Genomic DNA, 23,743 nt, shown 5'->3' on the forward strand with positions numbered 1-23,743 from the left:
ATGACCAGAGAGCTTCTCCCGGTGCGCCAAACTTCCCCATCCTCACGCCATCACCCCCCCCACCCCCCATACACACACACAAACGAGAGGTCACCGCTTTGACATGAATCATCTTCAAAGAAAAAGTTCTTACCTTCCTCAGCTGAGTTAGGCTGGAAAAACAGACAGAGAGACAGAAACAAACTCCACATCTCCACTACAGAATGACACTGACAGACAGAGAGGAAAGGAGGGAGCATGGAAGAGAGAGAAAGAGGGAGATGGAGTGTGAGTGTGTGGCGGAGCGAGAGATGGTGGGGGTGAGAGGGGGCGGAGTCTGTTTGCTCCCTTTTTTTATAAGAGAAAGAGAGGATAAGGGGGAGGAGGAGGGATGGATGAATGAGGGAAATATTTAGCCTGTAATAAGAGGTGAAGAAAACAGCTGTGAAGAAAGAGAACGACAGGAGAGAAGAAATCAAGATTTTCTGGTTTTTAAAATATCGGTCTAGACGTGTTCCACATCCTTCCTGGAGACTGTACTAACTTGCATTTGGCAAGCTGTGGCATGTGAGCGCGTCAAACTCATTTTTTCCATTAAAATCCCCCTGAAAATTCAAATCAAACAAGTATAAAACGCTCCCATCCTACATGTGTCGAACTTCCTTCATCTCCAGCTTTGGATGTGAGGACAGCTCATCCAGACAGTTTGTAGACAGGCATTAATCATATTCTCCCGGAGCTGGAAGCTCTTCCTGGTTCGTGCTCGCCCCTCATTGGTCAGCCTGTGGTACTGCAGGGTGTTAATGGGGTTTCATGCTCCAGTTCACTGGGATCTGTAGGCCGGCTTTGGTCTCTTTACAGGGAGATGCGGAGCTTTGACACAGTTAGGTGGCTCTCTTTTCCAGACATTCAGGTGTCCTTTTACCCCAGATTTTGTACTTTAAGGAGTGAAGCAAATGACGGGGAAAAAAAAGGAAAATTATTTTAAAAAGTAAATCTTTGGACGTAAAATGTCAACAAAAATATTCACTGCAAAAATTGTTTTTGTTTTTACTTTTTTATTCAAACATATTAGTTTTACATAGAATTATATGTTACAATCTCATCTGCTGTTATAGAATTGACAATTAATATAATATATACCACAGCTATGTTTGAAAGGTTACTTATTAAAGCCTGCCGCTTAATAATTTATAAATTAACTATTAAAATACTGTCAACTTTTAATAATAATCACAATTACAATACTCTCTATCAACAGAATGCACAATATTCCTAGAATAATAACCACAATAGTTATATATGCTCATACATTTGTGTCTATATTTATATGTAGCCCGGTGGTATTTTTAGTTAAATAAATAAAGCTGATTTTGGGGATTTCATAGAAAAGATCATAATTTTGTTTAAATAATAATGATGGAGTGTTATATTATTTTGTTAAATAATATAAGCAGGGAGAGAGAAAAGAGATTACTTTTTTTTGGTTTATTTCCTTCTTTAATTATGTCATTGGTTCATTTGTAAGTCCCTCTAAGTAGGCCATTGTGATTGGTTCCTGAGAAGTGAGAGGGCGGGACTAATGAAAAAAAGTTCGGTTGAGACGGAGAAAGTTCGAGAGCAGACAGATTGTTTTCCACGTGGACCGGTTGGAGAAAAGGAGGCTCGGATCTTTTTGGAGCAAGGCAACCCACCAGATAGCGGTAAAGTCTGAACGGGAAGTTCAGACTAAAGGCTGATTTGGGAGTGAAGAACGGCGGGTGAGCTTGGAAGCTGGATACCCGTTTTCCGTATTGGAGAGCCAGAGCGGGAGTCAGGAGGGAAGCAGCGGAGCTACGGTGTACCACGCTGGGTCGCATCTACGCGGAGCCGTTGTCTTTTCTCGTCCCACTGGAGTTCGTTGGATTATTGCAACGTTTTTTTTTCTTCCGAAAAAGAAACAACAGGCCTGCAACGTTTGTTTTTCTTTTTATTGAGTCGGTACCGTGAGTAAACTGGACTGTGTGTGTGAGAGAGTGTGAGCGCGCGCGCGCGTAAACGAGAAAAAGACTGAAACTATTTTAAAGGTTCAAGGTTATATAATTTTGATTTATATAAATCGCCTTTCTTTAAAGCTAAAGAGTGTTAATCTCTGGTTAAATATTTTATTGGTTGAAGTTAGTTAATTATTTGTTTTAGAATCTAGTTCTTTTCTTTTCTTTTTTGCTTAAATATTAAAAAGGGACATTTTGTGTACATTTCAGTATAACTGGTGCTATTTATTTTCTGATATTTTTACATAAGTGTTTGGAGTGTTTACATTTTCTGTTGGGGAATTATTTTATATTATTTGCCAAATTATAATTTATTAAACAACGCCTTTAATTTTATTTGGCTAAACGTTTACCTTTCTCTGGGTCTCTTTCTTTAAATTTTGGACAGGAAAATAGTGAGAGAAAAAAAGGTGCACCTTATTTGGTATCCACCTTCCAAAACTCGAACCCAAGCACCCACCATTCTTAATAACCAACAGAGTGGCTATACGGGTGCTACATATATTTTAGTTAACTTTTGTCCATTGTTGCATATATACAATGCATGCTGTTATAATGCATTAGTCATAAATTCTTGTTCTTTTCCCATATTTATAACTTTTTTTGAACATCTATATATATATATATATATTTCTATTTATGGGAATTATTGTAAAAAAGTTGAAAAAATGTATTCATCTAATTTCTCTCTTTTTTCTGTTTTGCAAGAAAAAAATTCTTATCAAAAAAGTTTTTCAATTGCAAAATAATCTTATTTTAAGAAAATGTGTTTTCTGTTTGAAAATGAAACCGTTTTCCCCCTTTTTTGTTTTATTCATTTTTACACTTATTTTTGAATTATTATTTTTTCTTCGTTTTTTTTTGGCTGCTGTAACTGGTGCTACCTAAAATGAAGAAGCAAAAAAAAAAGAAACAAAAAAAAAAAACGAAATTATTAAAATTAGTTAGAAGATTGCTCCTTCTGCGGGGTTAAAATACGAATTCTTGGTAAGACATTTTTTCATACACCATTGGCAATAATTTTTGGGTTCCTTAAAATTTTTTTTCTTTTTCTTTTTTTTTTTTTTTTGCAGGGACCTGTTTTAGCATACATTGGTACACCAAAAATTATAACTTAAAAATTAAGTCAGAGTAAAAAAAATACTCTACTTAGTTTTTTTACTTTCCTTCTATGGCTGTGTTTTTATCTTTGCTGTTGCTATAGTTTTGTTAAATAAATACATAAATAAAATAAAACAAAACAGTCTTTGCATAATAAATCCTTTAATAGTATTGGTTATTATTGCACTACATTTGCCTTTTGGAATTTCTTTCTGTGATTTGATTTGTTAACAAAACTAAAAGGTTTTTCTTACATAAAAATTCAAGAAAGAGAAGCAAAAATGTTGAATTAAAAAAGATAAAAACTTTCATTTCTTTTTAAACAGAGGCGAGTGCATGCGTTGTTTATGTTTTATCAGTCTGGGGTTTTTTGTTTGTTTGTTTTGTCAATCTAGCACAACAAAATGCAGTATTTAAAATAATTGTCTTTTATTCTTTATTTTTAATACATTTCTGAATAAGGATTAGGACAATAAAAATAAATTGTGTCATGATTGTTACTTAATTATAATTATCATATAATCATATATAATAATTGAAAAAAGATATAATTATTGTGAAACCCCAGAAATAACCTTATATATTTATATATATATATATATATATATATATATATATACACACATTTTATTTTTAATTTTATTTTATTAGGTTTCTTTCAATAAAGACAAAAAAAATCTGACAATAGTTATTTTTAAGTTTCATATTAAAGCACTTAAGTGTGACTTTGTGTTGGGTCACATTTTCCATTCATTCCTTGAAATTATTTATTTTAAATTAAAAATAAACTTTCAAACACCACAGACACGACTGGAATTACACCCTGTGTTTATTTACACAAAAATACAATACAAGAGAAAATATATATCTTGACAAAAGTGAATATTGTAGAGAACTGCAAAGCTGCATAGTCGCTGTCACTATAGCAACTGGTTGAGGTGCAAGAAATTACCACGAGAATGTCACCGATTTTACAAAAATGTGAAAAGCAATGACCAAAGCTGCACAACTTTAGTGTATTTACATGCAAAGAAAGCCAAGAACACACGACAGAAAACCGCAGTGAGATAAGCAGCTCGTCAAAGTGCAAACAGCTCAACTTAAACAAAAAAAAAGGTGCTTCCTTATTAAATGTGCTCAACCAAAGACTGCAACAGCTCAAACATTTAAAAGCACTTAGCATGAGCATGTGCTGCAGCAAATCTACAAAATACAAAGATAAACAACACAAATATATTAAATGATCATTTCTGTGCCAACTTTTCAAATAAATACATTTTTTAGTGTTATTATTAAAAAAGTCTCGCCTGTTTTGTAAAATATTTGTATAAAAATTGACCATTCATTTATCAGTCTTGTTTGAATAAAAATAGTTTTATACTGGCAATAAATCATCTTAGTTAAAAATCTAGAAAAATTCAAGTATGGTGGTAGATTTTTTAATACTAAAAAGCAAAAACAATCTTTGAGTGTAAGGAAGCTCCTGGCCTGCATTCATTTTTCTAAAAGCAAATCTTAAATTATATCTTAGAAATTCACCTAAAAGGAGACTTTGTTCACATGATGACATGTCCTCAGTTTGATTTTTCTGCAGAATTTCTTTGCTAAGACAAGCAAACAGACAAATGTGGGGCTCCTTTTGAGGAAAAAAACTGATTTTTTTCTCAGCATCTCTTCTATGTTTTCCTGTCTACCTGAAGCGTCATTGTTTCTTCCAAAATGGCAGTAAAGCACTTTCTAGTTAAGTCTTTTTTTTTTCTTTTTGGTCAAACTACTGGGCTCCAAAAACCGCTTTTCAAGGTTGACCTTAATACATAAAAGCCCTAAATCCTGCAACCTTTGAGAACATATGTTGATCTTCTTATGTGGCACAACGCTGAAAGCCAACAAGAAGGACGTCTTCAGATACTAAGCTCTGATAGTACAGTCAATTTCGGCTTGGATTACAGGGATTTCAGTCAATTATCAAGGACGTCTTGAGTCAGAAAAAATGGTAATTCATTGTATCATTAAAAAACTGAAGTTTTTCTACATTTGTACATATTAATAAAATGTAAGTTTTGATAAATAACTTAAAGTTATTCAAGTTCTTGCTGTCTTCTCTACGCTCTCATTGTTTCTCTATAGGAAGATCCACCATGGGGACCTTTTCTGTTGGAGACAGGGGTGTTGGCTCTTTGTTGTCTGGAGGGCTGATGACCACAGAATCAGGGACCGGGGAGTGAGCGGGTTTGGCTGAAAACCCCTGAGCGATGTCGTCAAAGGTTCTGCCTTTCGTCTCAGGAACTCGCAGGTAAGTGAAAACGAAGAAGAGGATGAGAAGGACCATAAAGATGAGGAAGACGTAAGGACCACAAAGTTCCTAAAAAGGGAAGGGATACGTTTCATATTGAGAGTTTAAATGTTTCTGTTGGAATTCCATCTGGAAATGGGAAAAACAAACCTCTAGCTTGGGGAAACCCAGCCCGACTAGGAAGTTGGCGGTCCAGTTAGAGCAGCCGGCGACGGCCATGGCGGCGGGTCGAGGACCCTGGGAGAAAAGCTCGGCCACGATGAACCACGGGATGGGACCTGGACCCATCTCAAAACTGGCGACAAAGGCGAAGACGGCCACAATTGCCAGATAACTCAGAGACTGGTTCGTCTTCTGCTCAGAAAATGACAGGAATGAAGAAGAGATTATACTTTATAACAGAAAGGAAAGCTTTTGGTGGATTTATATCAGGTGTGGGCAAACTTTTTGACCTGTGAGCCACAAAATTTGACAGAAGGGCTGAACTTGGAGCGTTTTGGTTTTTCATTTCATGAAAGAAAGAAATAACATGTAATCTGGAGAAAAATATGCTTTTTATATTTTGAAACAGAACATTTTAGAGTTTTTATTTAAAAATTGTGACTTAAGTTTCCATTTTAGTGCCATTCATGGATTGATGTCAATAAAGAAAAATTTTGTGTGGTGTTGAAATGATTGGAAAAAGGCCATCTGACTCTGAAAATGCAAAGAAAAAAAAAATCTTCAATTGGAAAGTAACTTTCTGCACCTAAACAAAGATCAGTGTGTTTATAGTGCGCCTTCTATGGGTAGACACCAAATAAAACATTCCTATCAGTATGATTTATTCCAGTTTGGTGAGGCCAGATTAAATAGTTTAAGGGGCTAAAATTTGCCCATCCTTGATCTATATGATGTAAATATTTACCACTAAAGACAAAGAGATTGTCATGATAAGAGCGCTGATCGCCATTCCTGCGAGACCGATCAGGTGCAACGTCCTCCTGCCGGCTCGTTCAACCAGGAAAAGCTGAAAAACACAAACCGGTTTAGAGTCAGGTAAAAATGAGAAGAGCTACGATTAGAGACAAAGTTCAGCAAACACTCACAGAGACGACCGTAAACACCGTATTGACGACTCCAGCTCCAATCGTGGCGTAGATCGGCTGAGTCACACCTGCAGTGTGAAATATACCTGTGGAGTAGTAGAACACCTGGATGGAGAGAACATTTGGGTTATTTTTTTGATGATGGTTTTTTATTAAATTCAATTTTTTCATTGATACATCTTCAACCATAGACAGGTTTGAATAAATATTTCTGTGGTTTTAACCATTTAACGCCTGGTGGAGCTTAAACACAAAATCTTTGACATACTTTGACTTTTCAACCGTTAACACGATCAATGTTATTCCAGCAGATTTTAAAGGAGAAAAGCGGCATTTATTTAATAATTAAAAAAAAACGTAATTAAAAACAAGGATCTTTTTAAGTTAAAGCTCAGAAACAAAGGCTGTAGTTGTTTAAAAATGAAGTCTGCAAATGTGATTTAAAGTACACTAGGGCTGCCATGATTAGTTGACTAACTGACGACTAATCGACTATTAAAATAGTCGACAACTAATTTAATAGTCGATTAGTCGTTACTTTATATTGTATGGAGTCAGAGTGCAGTAAAGTTGAAAGTTATAATGGCATTATGCTAGCATTTTGGACTGTTTTTTAGGCTTTTTTAGAGTTTAGCTAATATTTCAGCTGCATGCTAGCTGTTTTGGTTAATTTATGTTTTTTTCAGTTTTTAGGCAAATTTGGAGTTTAGCAAATATTTTAGCTATATTCTAGCTATTTTGAGCTATTTTAGGACTTTTTTGTTTTTTAGGATATTTCAGGGTTTAGCTAATATTTCAGCTAGATGCTAGCTGATTTGGTTAATTTATGGTTTTTTTTCCGGTTTTTAGGCTAATTTGGAGTTTGGCAAATATTTCAGCTATATGCTAGCTATTTTGGCTAATTCAGGCTTCTTTTGTTTTTTAGGATATTTCAGGGTTTAGCTAATATTTCAGCTAGATGCTAGCTGATTTGGTTAATTTATTTTTTTTTTCCGGTTTTTAGGCTAATTTGGAGTTTGGCAAATATTTCAGCTATATGCTAGCTATTTTGGCTAATTCAGGCTTCTTTTGTTTTTTAGGCTGTTTCAGGGTTTAGTTAATATTTCAGCTGCATGCTAGCTGTTTTGGCTAACTTTGACTTTTTTCAGTTTTTTAGGCTAATTTGGCATTTAAATAATATTTTAGCTGGCTATCAGCTTCAGCGATTTCAGCTATCAATTTCAGCATCTTCAGTGGACAAATTCAGCTTACAGCATTCACACTAGCATCATTACAGATAATGCTATATATCTAGTTTGACCCAATTAGTCAACTAATCAGAAAAAATAATCATTGACTATTAAAATAATCGTTTGTGGCAGCACCACAGTACACCTGTTTTTTGTTCTTCTGGGCAGAAAATATTTTTAGACTTGCAGTATCTATGAAATAACCCAAAGAATTGTAGAAACTATCTGTCATTCCACCTTGACCTACATCTAAAAGAATATAGGTCATGCAGCACACCATCTGTTCAAACAGTTTTAGAAGAACTCCTGGTAATGACGAAGTTGAGTTCTTCAAATGTTTTGGAAGGCCCTCAAGCCATGTGAGGACCCTCCCAGAATCCCTTTCATGAAAAAAATAGTTTCTTTCCTAAGACTTTTTTTGTTGAAATGCGTCTACATCAGCAACATCTATTGAGGTCACATGGGTCACCTCCTTGCTGGTGAGTGATAAAGGTCATGAGGGTTAATGTGCTTGTTGGGGATCAATAGATGTCAGAGCTTCTAGCTTCAGGCTGCAGCTGCTTCACTGTAACTGTCAAGTCCAATGCTAATGAATTCTGTCAGGCAGGTTATGTGAACTTATTAAGCTCCTCTGTGAGTGTCGCTGTCTCCAGAGTCTGCCTCACTCAGCCTCAGGCCCGAGCTAAGACGAATCTCTTGTCGTGTGCTTTTCAAAAAAAATTATATCAGCCCGGGCGAATGCTTCTGAGATTAAACGCCGCTCCTGAAATTAACACAGACTGACGTGCGGTGTGTTATCTCTATCACGTCGCTCTATCAAGAGACGTGATGTCGACTCACGGCGTTGATGCCAGACAGCTGCTGAGAGAGCTGCAGGATGATAGCGATGATTATCGGCTGACGATAGTTTGGGGAGCGGAAGAGTTCAAGGATGGTGACTTTCTTCTCCATGGCCATCTTCATCCCTTCCTCCTTCATCTCCTGGATGTCGTCGTCTACATCCTCACAGCCACGCAGACGCACCAGAGCTGCAAAAAAATGGGTTGGTACATAGTTAAAATATAATGTAAAGAGTGACTAAAAGGGCTTTGAGACATGGTGTAGCATAGTGCTATTTAATAAGTCAAGAACCAGCATTAAAAATGTACATATGAAGGGAGATTCTGTCTCATTGTTGGGAATTTTTATCCTGAAACACACCTTTCCTCGCCTCTTCTTCCTTGTTGAGGACAATCAGAAGGTAGCGAGGGCTTTCAGAACAGAAGGGCAGCATGATGCTCTGCAGTACAGCTGGCAGGATGGTCAGAGCCAGCAGGACGGGCCACAGATCATCTGAGCCCAGCAGAAACTCCAGACCAAAGATCTTCACACACGGGATAGGCATCATGAGAAGCTGCTAATGTGTGATTTCAGCATCCAAAATCATGGTTATACCTGTGCCACCAGGATGCCAATGACCACGCCAAGTTGGTGCAAAGTCCCGAACGCTCCTCGCACAGCGGTGGGGGAGATTTCGCCCACGTACATGGGTGTCAGGCCCGTGCACAGACCGCAGAACACGCCGATGAAGAAGCGGCCGATGATGACCATCTCATAGGACCGACTGAGGGAGGACAGGCCCATTAGGCCGCCGCCCACCAGGGCCAGAATGTTGGTGATCAGCATGGACTTTTGTCTAGTGGTAAGACACGATATAAATTATTCAAATGTCAGAACAATTGTTTAGAATAAAAAAAAAGACAGTTTCATTGAACTCTTTGCTGCTGCTGTTCCTACCTGCCGAACATGTTCACAACGGTTCCAACAGAGAAGGACCCTATCATGCCTCCCACACTGAAGATGGCAACAGCAAAGCTCCACACCATAGTGTTTGCTCCCTGGCTGAAAGGCTCTCCGTACCGATCCATAGACACATTTTGAAAAAACAGTCGCAGTTTCTGAAATAAAGCAAGAAGAACAAGCACATGTAACATTTTGAAAATGCATCCACTGGAGGGCATTGTTGTGACATCTGTAATTTGAGGGAGCAGTTTCATGTCTGTCAAAATAAAAAATGTCTAGCAGAATATCTTAGATCAGGGGTGTCAAACTCAATCGCACAAGGGGCCAAAATCCAAAACACAGCTTAGGTCACGGGCCGAACAGGATAAATATATATTGAACACCCTGAACTAAATTTTTAAAACTTTAGAACTGTAACTTTTTAACATAATTATGAACTAGATATATAGGATTACCTGCGATAATGCTGGTGTGAATGCTGTTAGCTGAATTTGGCGGCAAAACATGCTAGTGCTGATAGCTGAAGATGCTGAAATTGATAGCTAAAAATGCTAAAGCTAATAGCTGAAAATGCTGAAACTGATAGCTGAAATCACTGAAGCTAATACCTGAAAACGCTGAAGCTGATAGCTAAAATCACTGAAGCTAATAGCTGAAAATGCTGAAGCTGATATCTGAAATCATTGAAGCTAATAGCCGAAGCTGATATCTGAAATCACTGAAGCTAATAGCTGAAAATGCTGAAGCTGACATCTGAAATCACTGAAGCTAATAGCTGAAAACGTTGAAGCTGATAGCCAGCTAAAATGTTAGCTAAATGCCAAATTAGCCTGAAAACAAAAAAAAACTTAGGTTAGTCAAAACAGCTAGCATGTAGCTGAAAAATTAATTAGCTAAACTATAAAACAGCCTAAATGACTAAAAAAAAAGCCCAAATTATCCAAAACAGCTATCCTGTAGCTGAAAAATTAGCTAAACTTCAAAACGACCTAAACAACAACAACAAAAAAATCCTAAATCAACCAAAACAGCTAGCATGTAGCTGAAATATTAGCTAAACTCCAATACAGCCCAAAAACCTCAGTAAATGTCAAAATAGTCCAAAAAGCTAGCAGAATGCCAATTTTTAAAACTTTGAAAAAATCTAACTTTTTATCATACTATGAATAAAAACAGGCAGGAATATTTTTCCAGAATAAATCAACTTAAACCTTAAATAACTTTCAATATTTTACTCTCCATAAAAATATTTTTAGTCAAAATTTTAAAAGTCAGAAATAAGCACAAGATAACATCGGGCCATTAGTAACAATAAAATAAAATGATCTGGAAGGCCTTGACTTTGACACGTGTTTAAAAGGATAGAAAGCAATACAATTAAACTCACACACCTGCTCAGGTGCGTTGATGACCCCTGTGTTGTAGCCAAACTGCAGCGAGCCAATGACGGCTGTAGAAACACAGTACAGCAGGTAAGGAGTCACCTTCTTCTTGGGCTGTGGAAAAAAGATAAAAATTATGAAAAACTTTCTGCAACACACAGATAAAGCTCCGTTTGAGAGGCTTGTTACAAACCAAACAAAGCTGCTGTTGTTTACAGTGACACTGCCGAGTGCACACAATGAGCCTTTCTACAGCTGCTAACACCCCTTGTTCTCAGATCTCTGTATTGCTACTCGGAAAGCTGGTTACCAAAAATACAAAAGCTTCCCGATTTATTGCTCGGAGGTTTTTCTCAGATAAGTAGCTAAAGGTAGCCCGAGTAAATGAATGTTTTCTCCAGCCGGTTTATTAATTAAAGTGGGCTTAGCTCGTAATAACTCAGTAATGCACCTAATAATGATTTGTTGCATTGTAGTTTGCTGGGGTGTGAAATGTAATTTTGCCTGCCAAAGCAAAACTGAACACTTGTTTTATTGAAGTTGTGGCTCCAAATGAGCAACAAGCCAAGAATGGAAATCCCAAGTTTAAGTTTCATTTTGAATTAAGAGCTGAACTAATGACCATGTGTTCTTTCCCTTCCTGATTCAGCTTTCTAAGGACTAAGCAGAGGCACAAAGCAATATTTGGCTCAAAATCAAAATACCTACAATTTAATCCACTTCCTGGTACAATTCTAAAACGATAAGTGAAGTCATGAAACTGATGTTTTACTGATCGCTGTGAGCCAAACATCTATGACGCGACTTACTATCAAGACAAGCGCAGAGAAGTCTGTCTCTGTTTCGCTACAAGACATGATAGGACTATCTCCGGAGATAACATGCACCAGCGCTCAAACATCATGGAAATCACTGAAGTGTGTTATTAGAAACAAACTGCCTCAACACGAGGAACATGTTGACCGCTAATTCAAGAGTCTGTAGACTCCCTCTGCATACAGTCTGCTCTTTAATGGCGCCAATCCTTTTTAAGTCAGCCAAGAACCCAGCGCTCCACTTCCAGGAAAAGAATCATTAGTAATAAAAAAGCATAGTATTGTTTGTTGCTGCTCACCGTCCATAAACTTTCCTTCGTGAATGGAAAACAATGCAGGAGGAAGTCATAAATTATAATTGAGATAGAAGCATCAGTTCTAAAAATGTGCAGAAATTTGACTTTTTGTTGGTTTTACTCTCCATTCCAATATAATCCAATTTTAAAAAATGCAACAATTTACATTTTTTAGGAGTTTTTTGTTTTGTTTTATGAGTTAAATTGTTGAAAAAAATGTTAATAAACTGAAGTATCAGCAGGTGTTTGAGTCTAACAATGAGATTGTGGTATTACCAAGTATTTTTTACATTTTGAGAGTATTTCAACCACAGTTTCACTTTGTTGTTCCTCTTTCTGCATATTCCCTCAGGGGTCGCAACAGCGAATCAGCTGTCACTGATCTGCACTTTCTTGACACAACCCTGTATTTTATATGAGCTGGGGACCGGCACAGATAGACTCACACCCAGGACCTCTTGTAGCTACATCGCTAGGCAGTATAGCCGGACCCACACAGGAATCAGCTCATGTGAAAACTACAAAATCTAGCAACTCAGGGGAATATATGGGGAAAAAGAGACACAAATCTATGAAAAAAAATGTACAGATTATTTCAGCTTGAAATTTCATCTCGAAAATACTTATAAATGCTTGAATTCATCATGCTGAAGACAGGTAATTGATGATATTCAATACAAATTGGGATTTTTGTGTTTGTACGATGCTGCGAATGTGACCTGTTGTCAGAGCTTTAGACAGAACGGCTACACCTTAAAAATTATTACAAATCTGTTCAAGCTAATCAGACAAAAAGGAGGATCCGACCCAGCCCATGGAGAGGATGATGGTTTAGGACAGGGGTGGGCAACATTTTTAACATATGGGCCACAAACGGTTCTACAATGTGACAGAAGGGCCGGACCAGAAGGCATGTTTTGGTAGTTCGCCTCAAAAATGAAATAAATAGCATGCAGTCTGGACAAAAACATGATTTAATTTTGATTGTAAATAAATGTATATATTTTAAAAATTGAACACTTTGGAGCTTTTATTTAAAATTTGTTCTCATTTTAGTGCCAATTGCAACAATGGGTTGATGTCAGGGTTAAATGATAGAAAAGCTGCATTCATTTCAGTGTTGGAATGATTGGACAAATGACTATTGGACTCAGAAAATACACATAAATGTAAAAAAAAGCAAATATTTAATACAATGCATTTAAACAAAAGGTCAATTTATTTGTAGTGAACTATCTAAGGGGAGAAACTAGAAAATAAAGGAATAATAAGGCTTTTATCGTCACTTATCGTCGCTTACATGTTAAATCAACAGCCAAGCCCATGTTGCTCAACAACTACTGTTACATTACCCATGTAATACAGTTATAGTACTTTATACCTGTATTAAAACACATATAATTGCATATTTAACATTACACCATTAGGATTATTAAGTATTGATGGTCTGGTTCGGGACTTTAAGTTAAGAAGGCCTTCTTTGCATTTTGTTGAAATAAAAAAGTGCAATTAATGTAAATCTCCAAACAAAAGTATTGAGTAAGAGAGAACACACACACAAATCCATTAAAAGTATGAAAAAAATAATTATTTTCCTAAATATAAATTTTCTTATGAATGAGATTTCCAAATAAGCATCAAACAGAAACTATAGGTTCCCTCTCATTCTGCACAAACTTTTGGTTCATGTTTTTTCCCCCATTCAAATACTAAAAACAGGAATAAGTGATTCAAAACCTGAACGTTACAATGGAATTTTTCAAACTCCTAAGTTCCACCATTAGGCCATCTTGCATTAGCAACAATCTTAGGTAACATCCATCCAAATGAAGCAAGTGCTGGTAAATTCTTACAAAAGACATTTAGCAGCAACATCTTCTAAAGGAAATGCATTCTGTAAGTTCTCCAGAAGCATGTCCTGACATAAATTGACTACATGTTTTGTCAAAATTACTCACTACACCTCTGCATATCCGGGCTCTTTTTTTGGCTAGTTAAAGGAGACGAGTAAAAGACAAACAAGTTGTAGCTTGCCACCCAACAGTCCTGTTTGCAAGTCTCATTCTCTTAGTCATGTCCTGAGGTGCTCAGCATTCATCCACAGGTTCTGCTCTTAAGCGGAAAAGTACAGAAGACCAAAATCCAAATATCTGGGCTACAGTTCTCTAAGCTGCAACATTCCTTGTGATTAATGCACCCACTCAAGGTTGCTTTGATAAAAAGAGATGAATTTCTTTGAAAAAATATCTTAAAGTCCTGCAACTATGAAACAATGTTAGAAACTATCGTGGTTACCTTGTCGTCCTCCAATTGCTGCATCTTGATCTCTGTGGTAGATAAACTCCTCAGATTCAGAAACACGCCTCCAAACAAACAAAACCTAAAAGAAAAAAGTTCAAAAGTGCAAAAATACTTTAAATTCTGTTTAAGGTCAATTTATGCGCTCATCCTCAGGCGTCAAATAGCCTAAAGGTCAATTATTATAAAGGCCACAAGCAGAAATAAATGCCTCACCTAAATGACTGAGATGTCAGTGTGTCTGATGCACACACACAGCTGAGGCTCTTTTCAGCACTGACGAAAGCATCCAGTCAAAGCCGAGCCCAAACTAACGTGAAACTCCTCCCTACTTCCGCATCAGCCCTCTTACTATGACTAAAGAAAAACTTCAAATTAAAAAAAGAAAAAGAAAAAAAGCATAAATGTCCATATATTATGTATTAAAAAATTTGGGAAATAAAAGTTTGTCTTTTATTTTGAAAAGTTAATCTAAGACGCCAAATTAAGAGAGGCAAAATTGAATCTATTTAAACAAGAAGCAAATATTTCCCTCCAGTTATAATAATAGTGTTATTGTTAAAGCGCGTAAAAACTGAGTGGAAAGGGGAAACAAATATCTACCGTTATGTGGAGAAGATTTGGCGCTCGTGCGCATCCAATCAAACAAGCTTGAGCGGCTCTACCTTCTCTGAAATATGTGATCACCGCCTTTATCAGCTGCTATTTAGAACTGTTGAGGCGTTAATACCTCCCCGCACATCCATCTTTTGGGGCAGTTCTGCAGCCACACCATTAACCATGATTTCATCCCTTCAGAATACATGCGCCTCCGCGCGTGCCGATTCGTCATGTGTGAGCATCACCGTGCGTAATCTTTCCTCCTCAGTCCAGAGTCACTTCGGGTACGCTCGGCTCATTTCGCAACATGTGTTTTTCCCAATGGATGGGACGTGCTGGTGCGAGCGCGCGCCGGACGGTGAAGAAGAGAGGCTCTGTGGCCCGCCGGACGCCCACCGGGGGCGCCACGACAAAGCCTGCGTGCGCAGAGGTCGGCTAAAGCCTGGTCACGCACGAATCATGAGACGGGCTCAGTGGGAGGTAAACAAAGAGGGAGCCCTGCTAATTCTCCCTTTGTTCTAATCTCTACAGCACACTAAAGCTCATTCAGGAATTTAGCAAATGCTGCATTCTGCAAAGATTTGCTGGAGTCTGATTGTTTCCATGCATTTTTATGCCAACGCTGTTCTGCTCAGATGAAATGTGAAAACAAGGTCAGCAAGCAGAGGTTTGATAAACGCTTTGGAGATGGTCAAACCTGGATTTTGGGGTCATGGTTTTGTTTTGATTCAATATTTAATTTGTGTATTACAACATTTAAAAAAAAATAATAATAATATTTTTTTTAATTAGCTAATCTTTAAAGTCCCACTCCTGCCATCTTTTGATCCATTGTAAAAGTGTTCCCAGGGTTTTTTTTAATTACTATATATATATATATATATAGTTTTATGGTCAAAGTTCGAGCAAATTGTCAGAAATTCATCAAAAATTCCCCTCTGAGTTGTGGGTGGGACCATTTGTGAGAAAGTAAGCCTCCACTGATATCCCATCATCCCTATGTTTGTACTCCTGCTACATCCCCAAGCTAACATTAGCAGTGCAACAAAACCGGAGCTATTCAGCCGTACATTTTTGGTCAAGGTGCCAGCTTGGACGAGGAGAATGAATACGTTAGTGGATCTATTTGTCTGCAGGTGGATGCATCAGAGCAAGGAGCTTTTGTTTCACCCATTTCACTTTTTGCATCACAAAAGGGAGTTTTTTTCAAACTGCCTGTTTTCATCTGCTCCCAGTTCATCCTGATTTCAGGGCATCTGAATCTGTTTTATTAGCTTCATTAGGCTAATTTTGCTCCCTTATGTTTACCTGTTCATTCAGCATTTCCTCAGACTAAAAAACAAAGTAAAGAATGAAGCATCTTATGCTTGTGGTAGAAGAAAAGAAAATTATAACCTGGAGCTGATGTCCACCAACCATTTATCCATATATTGAATCAGTATATAGTTTTCTGCCATTAAAAATTGTTTTAAAAGTCTTAATTTTAGTTTGCATATAAATCCAGCTCAAAAATACTCAATAATAATCAATAATTTACTATTTTAATCGAGGTGCACAGATCTGTGATGAGAGTTGCATTTGCAGGTTTTTCATACTCAGAGCTTCATCCAATTCCTTTTTATTTTCAGCAGTTTGTTTCTGTAAAACCGCCATTATCATCAGACCTATCGTCTTCTCTTTGCTGAATTAGGATTTAGTCCATTAGTCAAATCCGGAAACACATAATATGATATCTGATATCTTTCTAAATGAAAGCTGACAGGAAATATTCTTTAAGTGCGCTGAGTCTTCCACATTTGACTTATAAAGTTACTTATATACTGTAAAAGCAAAAAAAGTGCAAGTATGAATGTATTTAAATGCAGCTATAGAGAGTGCAAAGTTTCCTCACTATACTATCATAGCAGTTTGGATCCAGATAGAGTTTGACACCAAACTTATTCACTTTGGTCCATTAATCACAAACAATAACCAATAAACAATGATAACTCACTATTAAAACAGCACAGAAAAATTCTAAACTAACTGTTACTTTCCAAAATAAAAACTGAAAGAGTGACTCCCGTTAAGGCCTCTTCCCTTTCTAAACTTTCTTAGAACTGAGTTATTTCATTATTTTGAAACAGCTTTAGTAAACCCTCCCACACACAAAGAAAGGAAGTGGCACAAACATCTCAACTGGTGCTCTGGAATCCTGAAAGGGCTTGAAGAAATGTTTCCTAAAAATGCTCCCTCGTCTTTTAGAATCTATTTGAGTTCTGGAGTAAAGAAAAAAACTGAAGCATCTTCTGACATAATGAAAATAAGCACATCATCGGATCTCTTTAGAGAGCTAAGTTGAACGACAGGAAACCAAAGGAAGTGGTGATAGTAGTGAGCATCTCATTGCACGTCACACGATTCACATTCATTTCCTCAACCCTTTGCAAAACTCCTTGCCTCACTCTGTCTTTTTCTCAAAAATGTATTTCAAGTTTGTGACGATCAGTGTTGGGAGCAACTCATCAGTATTATTTGTCATTACCAATTAGTGAATGCATTAATATTCAATTTTTACAGGTGTGAAGTTGTAGCTTCACACCTGTAAAAACAGACTTACCACTCAGAATATATTTGGTCAAAGCTGTGAGACCATAATGCATTTGAGGACGAAAAAAGATCAAACATGACGACTACAACATTTCCTTTTAGCTTTCGTGGAACAGACCCATCCTGACAAAAAAAAATAAAAAAACGTTGCCACATCTCGCTGAGGGGATTTTTATGATATAAAAGCTCAAAATTGTATTTCTAAATTTCTAAAATTCGTTACCGTCACTTGTTGCTGGTTTAATCTTGAGTGAAGATGCACTACGCCCTTTGTGTTTTCTCAGTTTTGTTCAGTGTTTCTTTGAGGATTGTTGTCTTGTATTTGTTGTTTTGTTTGTTTTTCCTCCTCTCTACATATGGTGACATTAAACATATGGGACCTATTCTTTTTTTTACTCTTTGTCTTCTCCTGGTTCCTCCTGGTTGTCTCACTGTAGCAAGAGTTTTCTTTTTCTTTCTTGTTGTTTTTCTGAGCCAGATGGGCTGCAGGTTCAGTTTTTATTCTTTTTTTCAAAAACATTAGCTCATATTTTTATTTTTGTGGACTAAACTGGCTAAAGCTAAGGGTCTTCTTATCACTTCTGATCCCAACAGTAACAGTTTTTGACACTCCATTTACGTAAAAATTAGTATTTAAAAATAATTTTTTGATTTTATATGTCTTCCATCCTTTGCACAAAGGCCACATTATATCTATAAATGAGAAAATAAATAAATAAATAAATAAACATTGAGCAAAAAAGGAAAGAGCGTGTTTGTTTTATACTGTAGTACCAAAAGTTCTGTCCATACATAAGACAATGTCACAACATTTTATCAGCACATTTATTTGTGCTAGAATACTACAAAGAAGTAGTCGCGAATCAGAATAAAATAAAGAAAAATGTGGTCCTTGTGTATATATACTCTAAGCTTCCTTACCTTCAGTAGTCGTTGCAAACTCTTTCAGGTGTTATATAATTACTTTAATAATGTGTACCTTTGAGCAATCTAAGTACCAAAAGAAGTCAGAATATTACAGGTTCTCTGTAAGGCTCACTTCACTAGCTTCCTGGTTCATTCATGAAGCAGTGCTCTATAAAGAAATAAAACAATATTTTTTTTTTTTTTTCATTTTTAGATCCAGAATGACAAAGATATGGCTCTTAATTCATGAAACTTAAAAGTTTCTTGTTCTATGACTTGAATCTTATTACCGTAATGGAACGAATTTATAAATTTAATACTTTTATGTTCTATTGCATCCAGTTTTTTCAACGATGCTGGTTCTTTTTAGAGTTTACAATGTGCGTTCCAGTATCCATACGTGACTTATTGGTTTTGTGAAATCTCAGACCTCATGTTTACTTTTGCGTTAAACCGTAAATCTGGTATGCAGTCTGTAATGAGCTTTTCTCCTTTGACTTTCTGCAAGTTTTTTTGAAGAAATTTTGAGAAAAGTCACAGAAAATACTTTTACACTGCTGCTGATAGTTTCCTAATTAGATCATTTTCTGATGACTCATGCTTGATGGATCCTGGAAATCGCTCAGGTCTAACCATCAGTACTTCTTTCAGAGGATCAATGAATGCAAGAGACTCCTGAGTACTTGGTGTCTGGTTGCATCTAGACTTGATATTTTCAGATAAATGTCTGACCAATGTCCAGAGGTCTGTGATGATCCTTTCATGTGCTTCTGTTTCCTTCATGGTACAATAGGATTTTGAGTTTTAAGGATTGGGTCTTGGAAAAAAAAAAAATCTACTGATTTGAAGTCTAACTCAAAAGGATGCGGGTAAAACTATCATCCATCCCACTTCCTTCACCATCCGGAGCCTCTGAAAGCACTTAAACTATCAGACCAGTACACTCATCCACAGGAGGAGAGAGCACTTCCTCACCACAGCTGTCAAACTGTAAGACAATATTACACTCCAAAGATGTACAAACTATATTGTGGAATCTCTATTGGTGGGATATTTTTCTCAAAGTTTAGAACCCGTGCAATATTTCAAAAAGTTCATTGGAAATGTCAAACATTTTGAATTTCTTCTTGATTTTGCAGAATGTCATGTTGACAAATATTTTTGTTTAGTCATGAGGATATTGCATACTGAAAGGGAAGCTGCTGTTTTTGATGCTGTAACACAGACGCATCTCCCAATAAAGTTCTATGTATCCAGAATAAACAATGAATGCAGCACCACATTCTATATAATCAACCTATTTTGATTACTCAAATTCATTCTTTTATCAAATTTTCTCTTTTGTTGCAGCATTACATTTTTTTAGTCAGGAGAATGATGTCTAACCAGTTTTATTTGTTTTAACTGGTTTATTTTCCAACTGCAACAACACATAAATGAGAAACAATCTAATGCTCTGTGCTACTCTAAAAACATCCTTATTTTTTCTGGGTTCAGTTTCAAAATCATTTTTGGCTTTCATAGAAGACATTAGACTCCTTTGTTGTTTATTGTACTGATTAATCTGTAAATGGTTAAATGTATTGTTGTTATACAGAAGAGATGGATGAACAAAGTTTTCTACTGTTGCAGAGCAGTTTTTCAAAATAAAAGTCATTATCTGAGAGATTTTTGGAAATAAGAAAGTTAACAGTTTAATGTCAAAGATTTAAAATTCAGGAGATACAACGCCACTGTTAAACTGTGTAAGCCTCTTAAAAGTGTCACTAAACAGAGTTTTGTAATATTTTTTTTAAAAAAGAGCAGAATATTGCAACACCACCTGCTTGTCAATCACTACCCAACTGTCTGCTTGCTACATACCACATTTCTCAGTAAAAATTTGAGATGGTTCAAATATTAGGGAAAGCAAATGTATTATATTATCTTAAAAAAATGTTCCGACTCACAGAATTTAGTCCTGTTTGTGTGTCTTGTGCACTACCTGATCACACAGTTGTTATTGTGCCAACTTTGTTATAGCTTGCGTTATTACATTTTAAAGCTGTTGGTAATGAACCTTGTGTAATGCTGGCTAAACTACTTTTGAGACAAACTTCTAAAGTTTAGTTACATTATTTTGAATCAGAGATATTAAAAAAGAATAATTTCATAATAAAAAAAAACGCGAATGTCAAATGGTATCAAAACTAAAAATACTTTAGGAGAAATAAAAACTATGAATTTATGCATGTCTATACCTTGTGAGGTTTAGAAGCAAAACAATGCACTTGAATATAAACTTGTAGAGTAACTTAGTCTGAATTTATTCAGGGGAAGATACTCGTGAATAAAACATTTTTATTGATCCTTTCAGCCTGTATTGAGGATTGAGTGAAGCAATGCTGCCCCCATGTGGCCAAAATAAGAGATTGCACAATAAAGCCAATTTGTCAAACTCGTGGACTAAAAGGAGAAATCGAATACTGTAGTTTTTATTGGCAATAAATGATGTTACACACCACTGTTCTGTTTGTTCATTTGATCTCCTTTTCATTGAACTTACGATAATATTTTGGACAACTAAAACCTGCTGTCAGTAATAGAAACACACCACAAATTTACAGAGTTTTTTAAACTTTATTTAAACACGTCTACTTCACAATAAAAGTAAGGGTGTCATGCTTGAAATGTCGGCAAAAGATAAATCCAACTTTGAATTGTCACAATTACAATTAAGCAAAAACTTCAGTGTCTGGGAACATTGGATTCTGCACATAAAACCTTCATTTATGTATTGCTTAAATATATTCTGTTAACAGGATGGGGCAATAAAAGAAAAGCAAACAATGTAACGTTCAAAGTAAGGATATTTACTTGAGCTCAGGTAAATATCGGCTGAGGTCAATAGTGTACTGAAATGACAATAACAGGCTCATGAGTTTATGCCAGTTCAAAAGGTTTTTAAATGTCAGCAAAAACAATTTTTTCTTGCCTAACTTGTGAATATTAAAACAACGCCAAATTTTTGGAGAAAATCTAAATACATTTCAGAACTTCACTATGATAATTTGTGCGTGCTTTGAGCTTTACATACGAATTCATGTTAATGTCAGATGGTTCTGGAGAGGTCGGTAGGCACACTACAGTGGTAAAGGTTACACCCTCACTGGTAACAAGAAGTGACTTCAGATCTTTCCAGGGAAATTTCCATTTTCAATTTGTTCGTCCCATTTTGACACCTGTAACAAACATGCAGGAGAAGCTTAGATTAACACCAATGGATACCGTCATGGCTAAAAATACAGAGAAGTGTTTCAGATGCAAATGTATGTCATATGGTTATTGATTTTGTTGACACTGCAACACAAAAAAACAAAAGTTAAATCTTAAAAATTACACTTGAACAAAAATTGACTGGACTTTATTATTGGCTTCCTTAATTTTTTAGTCAATCACGTCCTGTAACTACAACTGAGTTTCCTACACATCTCTAGTGGAATATTTGGACCACTCTTCTACAAACTGCATTCAGATTTGAACGAAATCTCTCCTCTAGATCTGGACTCACTGCTGGCTGCTTCAGAACTCTCCCACTTTTTTGTTTGTAGCCATTTGAGTTATTTTTTAAGTCTGTTTGGGATAAATGTCCAGCTAAAAACTCATGACTTCTGGTGGTGATGCAGCTTTGGCAACATTACAGCCAAGACATCCAGAGGCAGAAGCAGCAAAACAACCACAAAACATCTTTCAATGTCAATTTTGCTTTTCTTTAATCAATGCCAATATGTCCTTTAGCAAACAGCTACCCTTTTGCCTAATTTGTCTTTAGAATTTTCACCCAGGTGAATTGAGGTTTTGGCAAACTCAATTCTTTGTGTCAGCAGTGGTGTCCTCCTGGGTCTCCCACTACCACATTTTTAATCACATTTTTTAAAGTTATTTTTAAAGAAAGTCCCAGTGCAATGTGAAGTGCTACAAACCAACAACTTACCCAGCTCATGGGGCAGAGGCTCTTGTAAACCCTCTGGTACCACTCGCATGGAGTCACATCCTGGCCTTTGGATGACAAGGCCTTGTTGCACCTATGGAAGTCTGCAGTACACAGCAACAAAAACAAGAGGAGGTTAGCTCATTTATGCCAGGTTCACATCCAAAATGTAAATGTTGCAAATTCTAAAGTCATAGATCATAATGCCAGGAGAACCTTCTGCTCAGGCTAAGCTTTTCAGGCTTTTCTACTGAACTAAATGTTTCACAAATAATTTTAGTGACTGTTTGATTTGAATTGTTTTTAAATGTTAATAGAAAGAAAAATAGAATATTTAGTCTACATCTCTTACAATTTACAAGTTCAAGGCTAACCTTCCTTTTTTTTGCTGGTAAACTGCATCTTAACTCCATTCAAAAACTAACAATACTGTAAAATATTGTGTGAAAAGTATTTGTAATCCAACTCCACTGATATGCATCTACAATGGGTATACATTCTTCTTAAATAACTAATATTATGTCAAAACAAGGGTAGAGCGTCAGTAAACAGCAATTTCCAGGCCTTGTCACAAATTCTACCAGTGAATTCAGTATCCACGTTCACTGGGCCTTTCAGATACAATCATATGCATTGGATAAAGCATTCCACTGTGGCTCAGCACATGCGAACGACTGAATACTTTTGAATTTGTATTTTAAATTAAAATAATATTTATGGTACACTTAATATCACAAATGCTCTTACCCAGGTAGTTCTGGTAACAGTTGCGGGTCTGGTTAGTGTTGGGGAAGCGGGCGTCGAAAGGAGCCGTCCTGTAGGTTTTAATCTTTTCCTGAATGGTTTCAGACATTTTTGCTCGAGTCCTAGAAGATTTCAAAACAAAAGCAATTTAGTAGATTTTAAAGTAAATGGTAAAATCAAACTCACTTTTCTTGTGTACACTTTAAAGTTAGAAACAAAATTCTCGTCTAACCTAAAACACGGTGATCGTTTAGTATCGCTTATAACAACTCAGAACTTAGCTGTTAGCTCGAGGCTAAGAGCGAGCCATGACGGTAAGGAATTTGATGGTTTAAATAACAAATAGTAAAAAACCAAAAGTCTCTGTAGTCAAATGTAGAAATTAAGAATCAAAATGTCGTGTCGAAGAACCGTAAACATCAAAGTTAACCATGCTAACCTTGGTAAATCTCGCTACGTCCTCTTCGACGGGGGGAAAAAATGACCTCTTTCTGAGCAACGCAAAGGACGCTGGGATGCAACCTTTACCCACAATGCACTTCCTGTCTTTGTCAATAAAGTTAAGTTAAAAAAAATAAAACGATAAAATCATTCATATTTAGTAAAGCTTACTTGTCGAATATGATATTTTGTATATT

General features: G+C 36.3%; 3 protein-coding genes and 1 long non-coding RNA gene across 7 annotated transcripts in view; 1 reads left to right on the forward strand and 3 right to left on the reverse strand.

Annotated features, from left to right (window-relative positions):
* The window catches only part of ephb6 (eph receptor B6), a 44,574-nt gene extending 43,667 nt beyond the window's left edge, over nt 1-907 (reverse strand). For both annotated transcript variants that reach the window (XM_036216077.1, XM_024267749.2), the window contains exon 1: nt 134-907. In XM_036216077.1, coding sequence (XP_036071970.1) covers nt 134-239 — 106 coding nt within the window. In that variant the 5' untranslated portion in view covers nt 240-907. The remainder of the gene's footprint in view (nt 1-133) is intronic.
* The window catches only part of LOC112143741, a 27,687-nt gene extending 21,561 nt beyond the window's left edge, over nt 1-6,126 (forward strand). For both annotated transcript variants that reach the window (XR_002918794.2, XR_004949398.1), the window contains one exon: nt 5,241-6,126. This is a non-coding gene — a long non-coding RNA (uncharacterized LOC112143741). The remainder of the gene's footprint in view (nt 1-5,240) is intronic.
* Nucleotides 3,925-15,537, reverse strand: slc2a3b (solute carrier family 2 member 3b). Of its 2 annotated transcripts, none has more exons than XM_024267813.2 (11): nt 14,513-15,535; nt 14,294-14,378; nt 10,897-11,001; nt 9,500-9,660; nt 9,158-9,398; nt 8,924-9,086; nt 8,564-8,751; nt 6,495-6,599; nt 6,314-6,415; nt 5,557-5,760; nt 3,925-5,475 (listed from the first exon to the last, which is right to left on the reverse strand). In XM_024267813.2, the coding sequence occupies exons 2-11, from the start codon at nt 14,315-14,317 to the stop codon at nt 5,224-5,226; spliced, it is 1,545 nt and encodes a 514-aa protein (XP_024123581.1). In that variant the 5' UTR covers nt 14,318-14,378; nt 14,513-15,535; the 3' UTR covers nt 3,925-5,223. The 2 variants fall into 2 exon arrangements, with proteins under 2 accessions (XP_024123581.1, XP_024123582.1); XM_024267814.2 differs by having other exon boundaries at nt 5,224-5,475; nt 14,900-15,537.
* Nucleotides 15,538-20,995: 5,458 nt separating this feature from the next.
* LOC112143735 (cytochrome c oxidase subunit 6B1) lies at nt 20,996-23,704 on the reverse strand. Its single transcript, XM_024267922.2, has 4 exons — nt 23,545-23,704; nt 23,109-23,227; nt 22,365-22,465; nt 20,996-21,612 (listed from the first exon to the last, which is right to left on the reverse strand). The coding sequence occupies exons 2-4, from the start codon at nt 23,212-23,214 to the stop codon at nt 21,559-21,561; spliced, it is 261 nt and encodes an 86-aa protein (XP_024123690.1). The 5' UTR covers nt 23,215-23,227; nt 23,545-23,704; the 3' UTR covers nt 20,996-21,558.
* Between the last annotated feature and the right edge of the window lie 39 nt (nt 23,705-23,743).

The sequence above is a fragment of the Oryzias melastigma genome, linkage group LG16, assembly GCF_002922805.2.
Source record: "Oryzias melastigma strain HK-1 linkage group LG16, ASM292280v2, whole genome shotgun sequence".
Classification (NCBI taxonomy): Eukaryota; Metazoa; Chordata; class Actinopteri; order Beloniformes; family Adrianichthyidae; genus Oryzias; species Oryzias melastigma.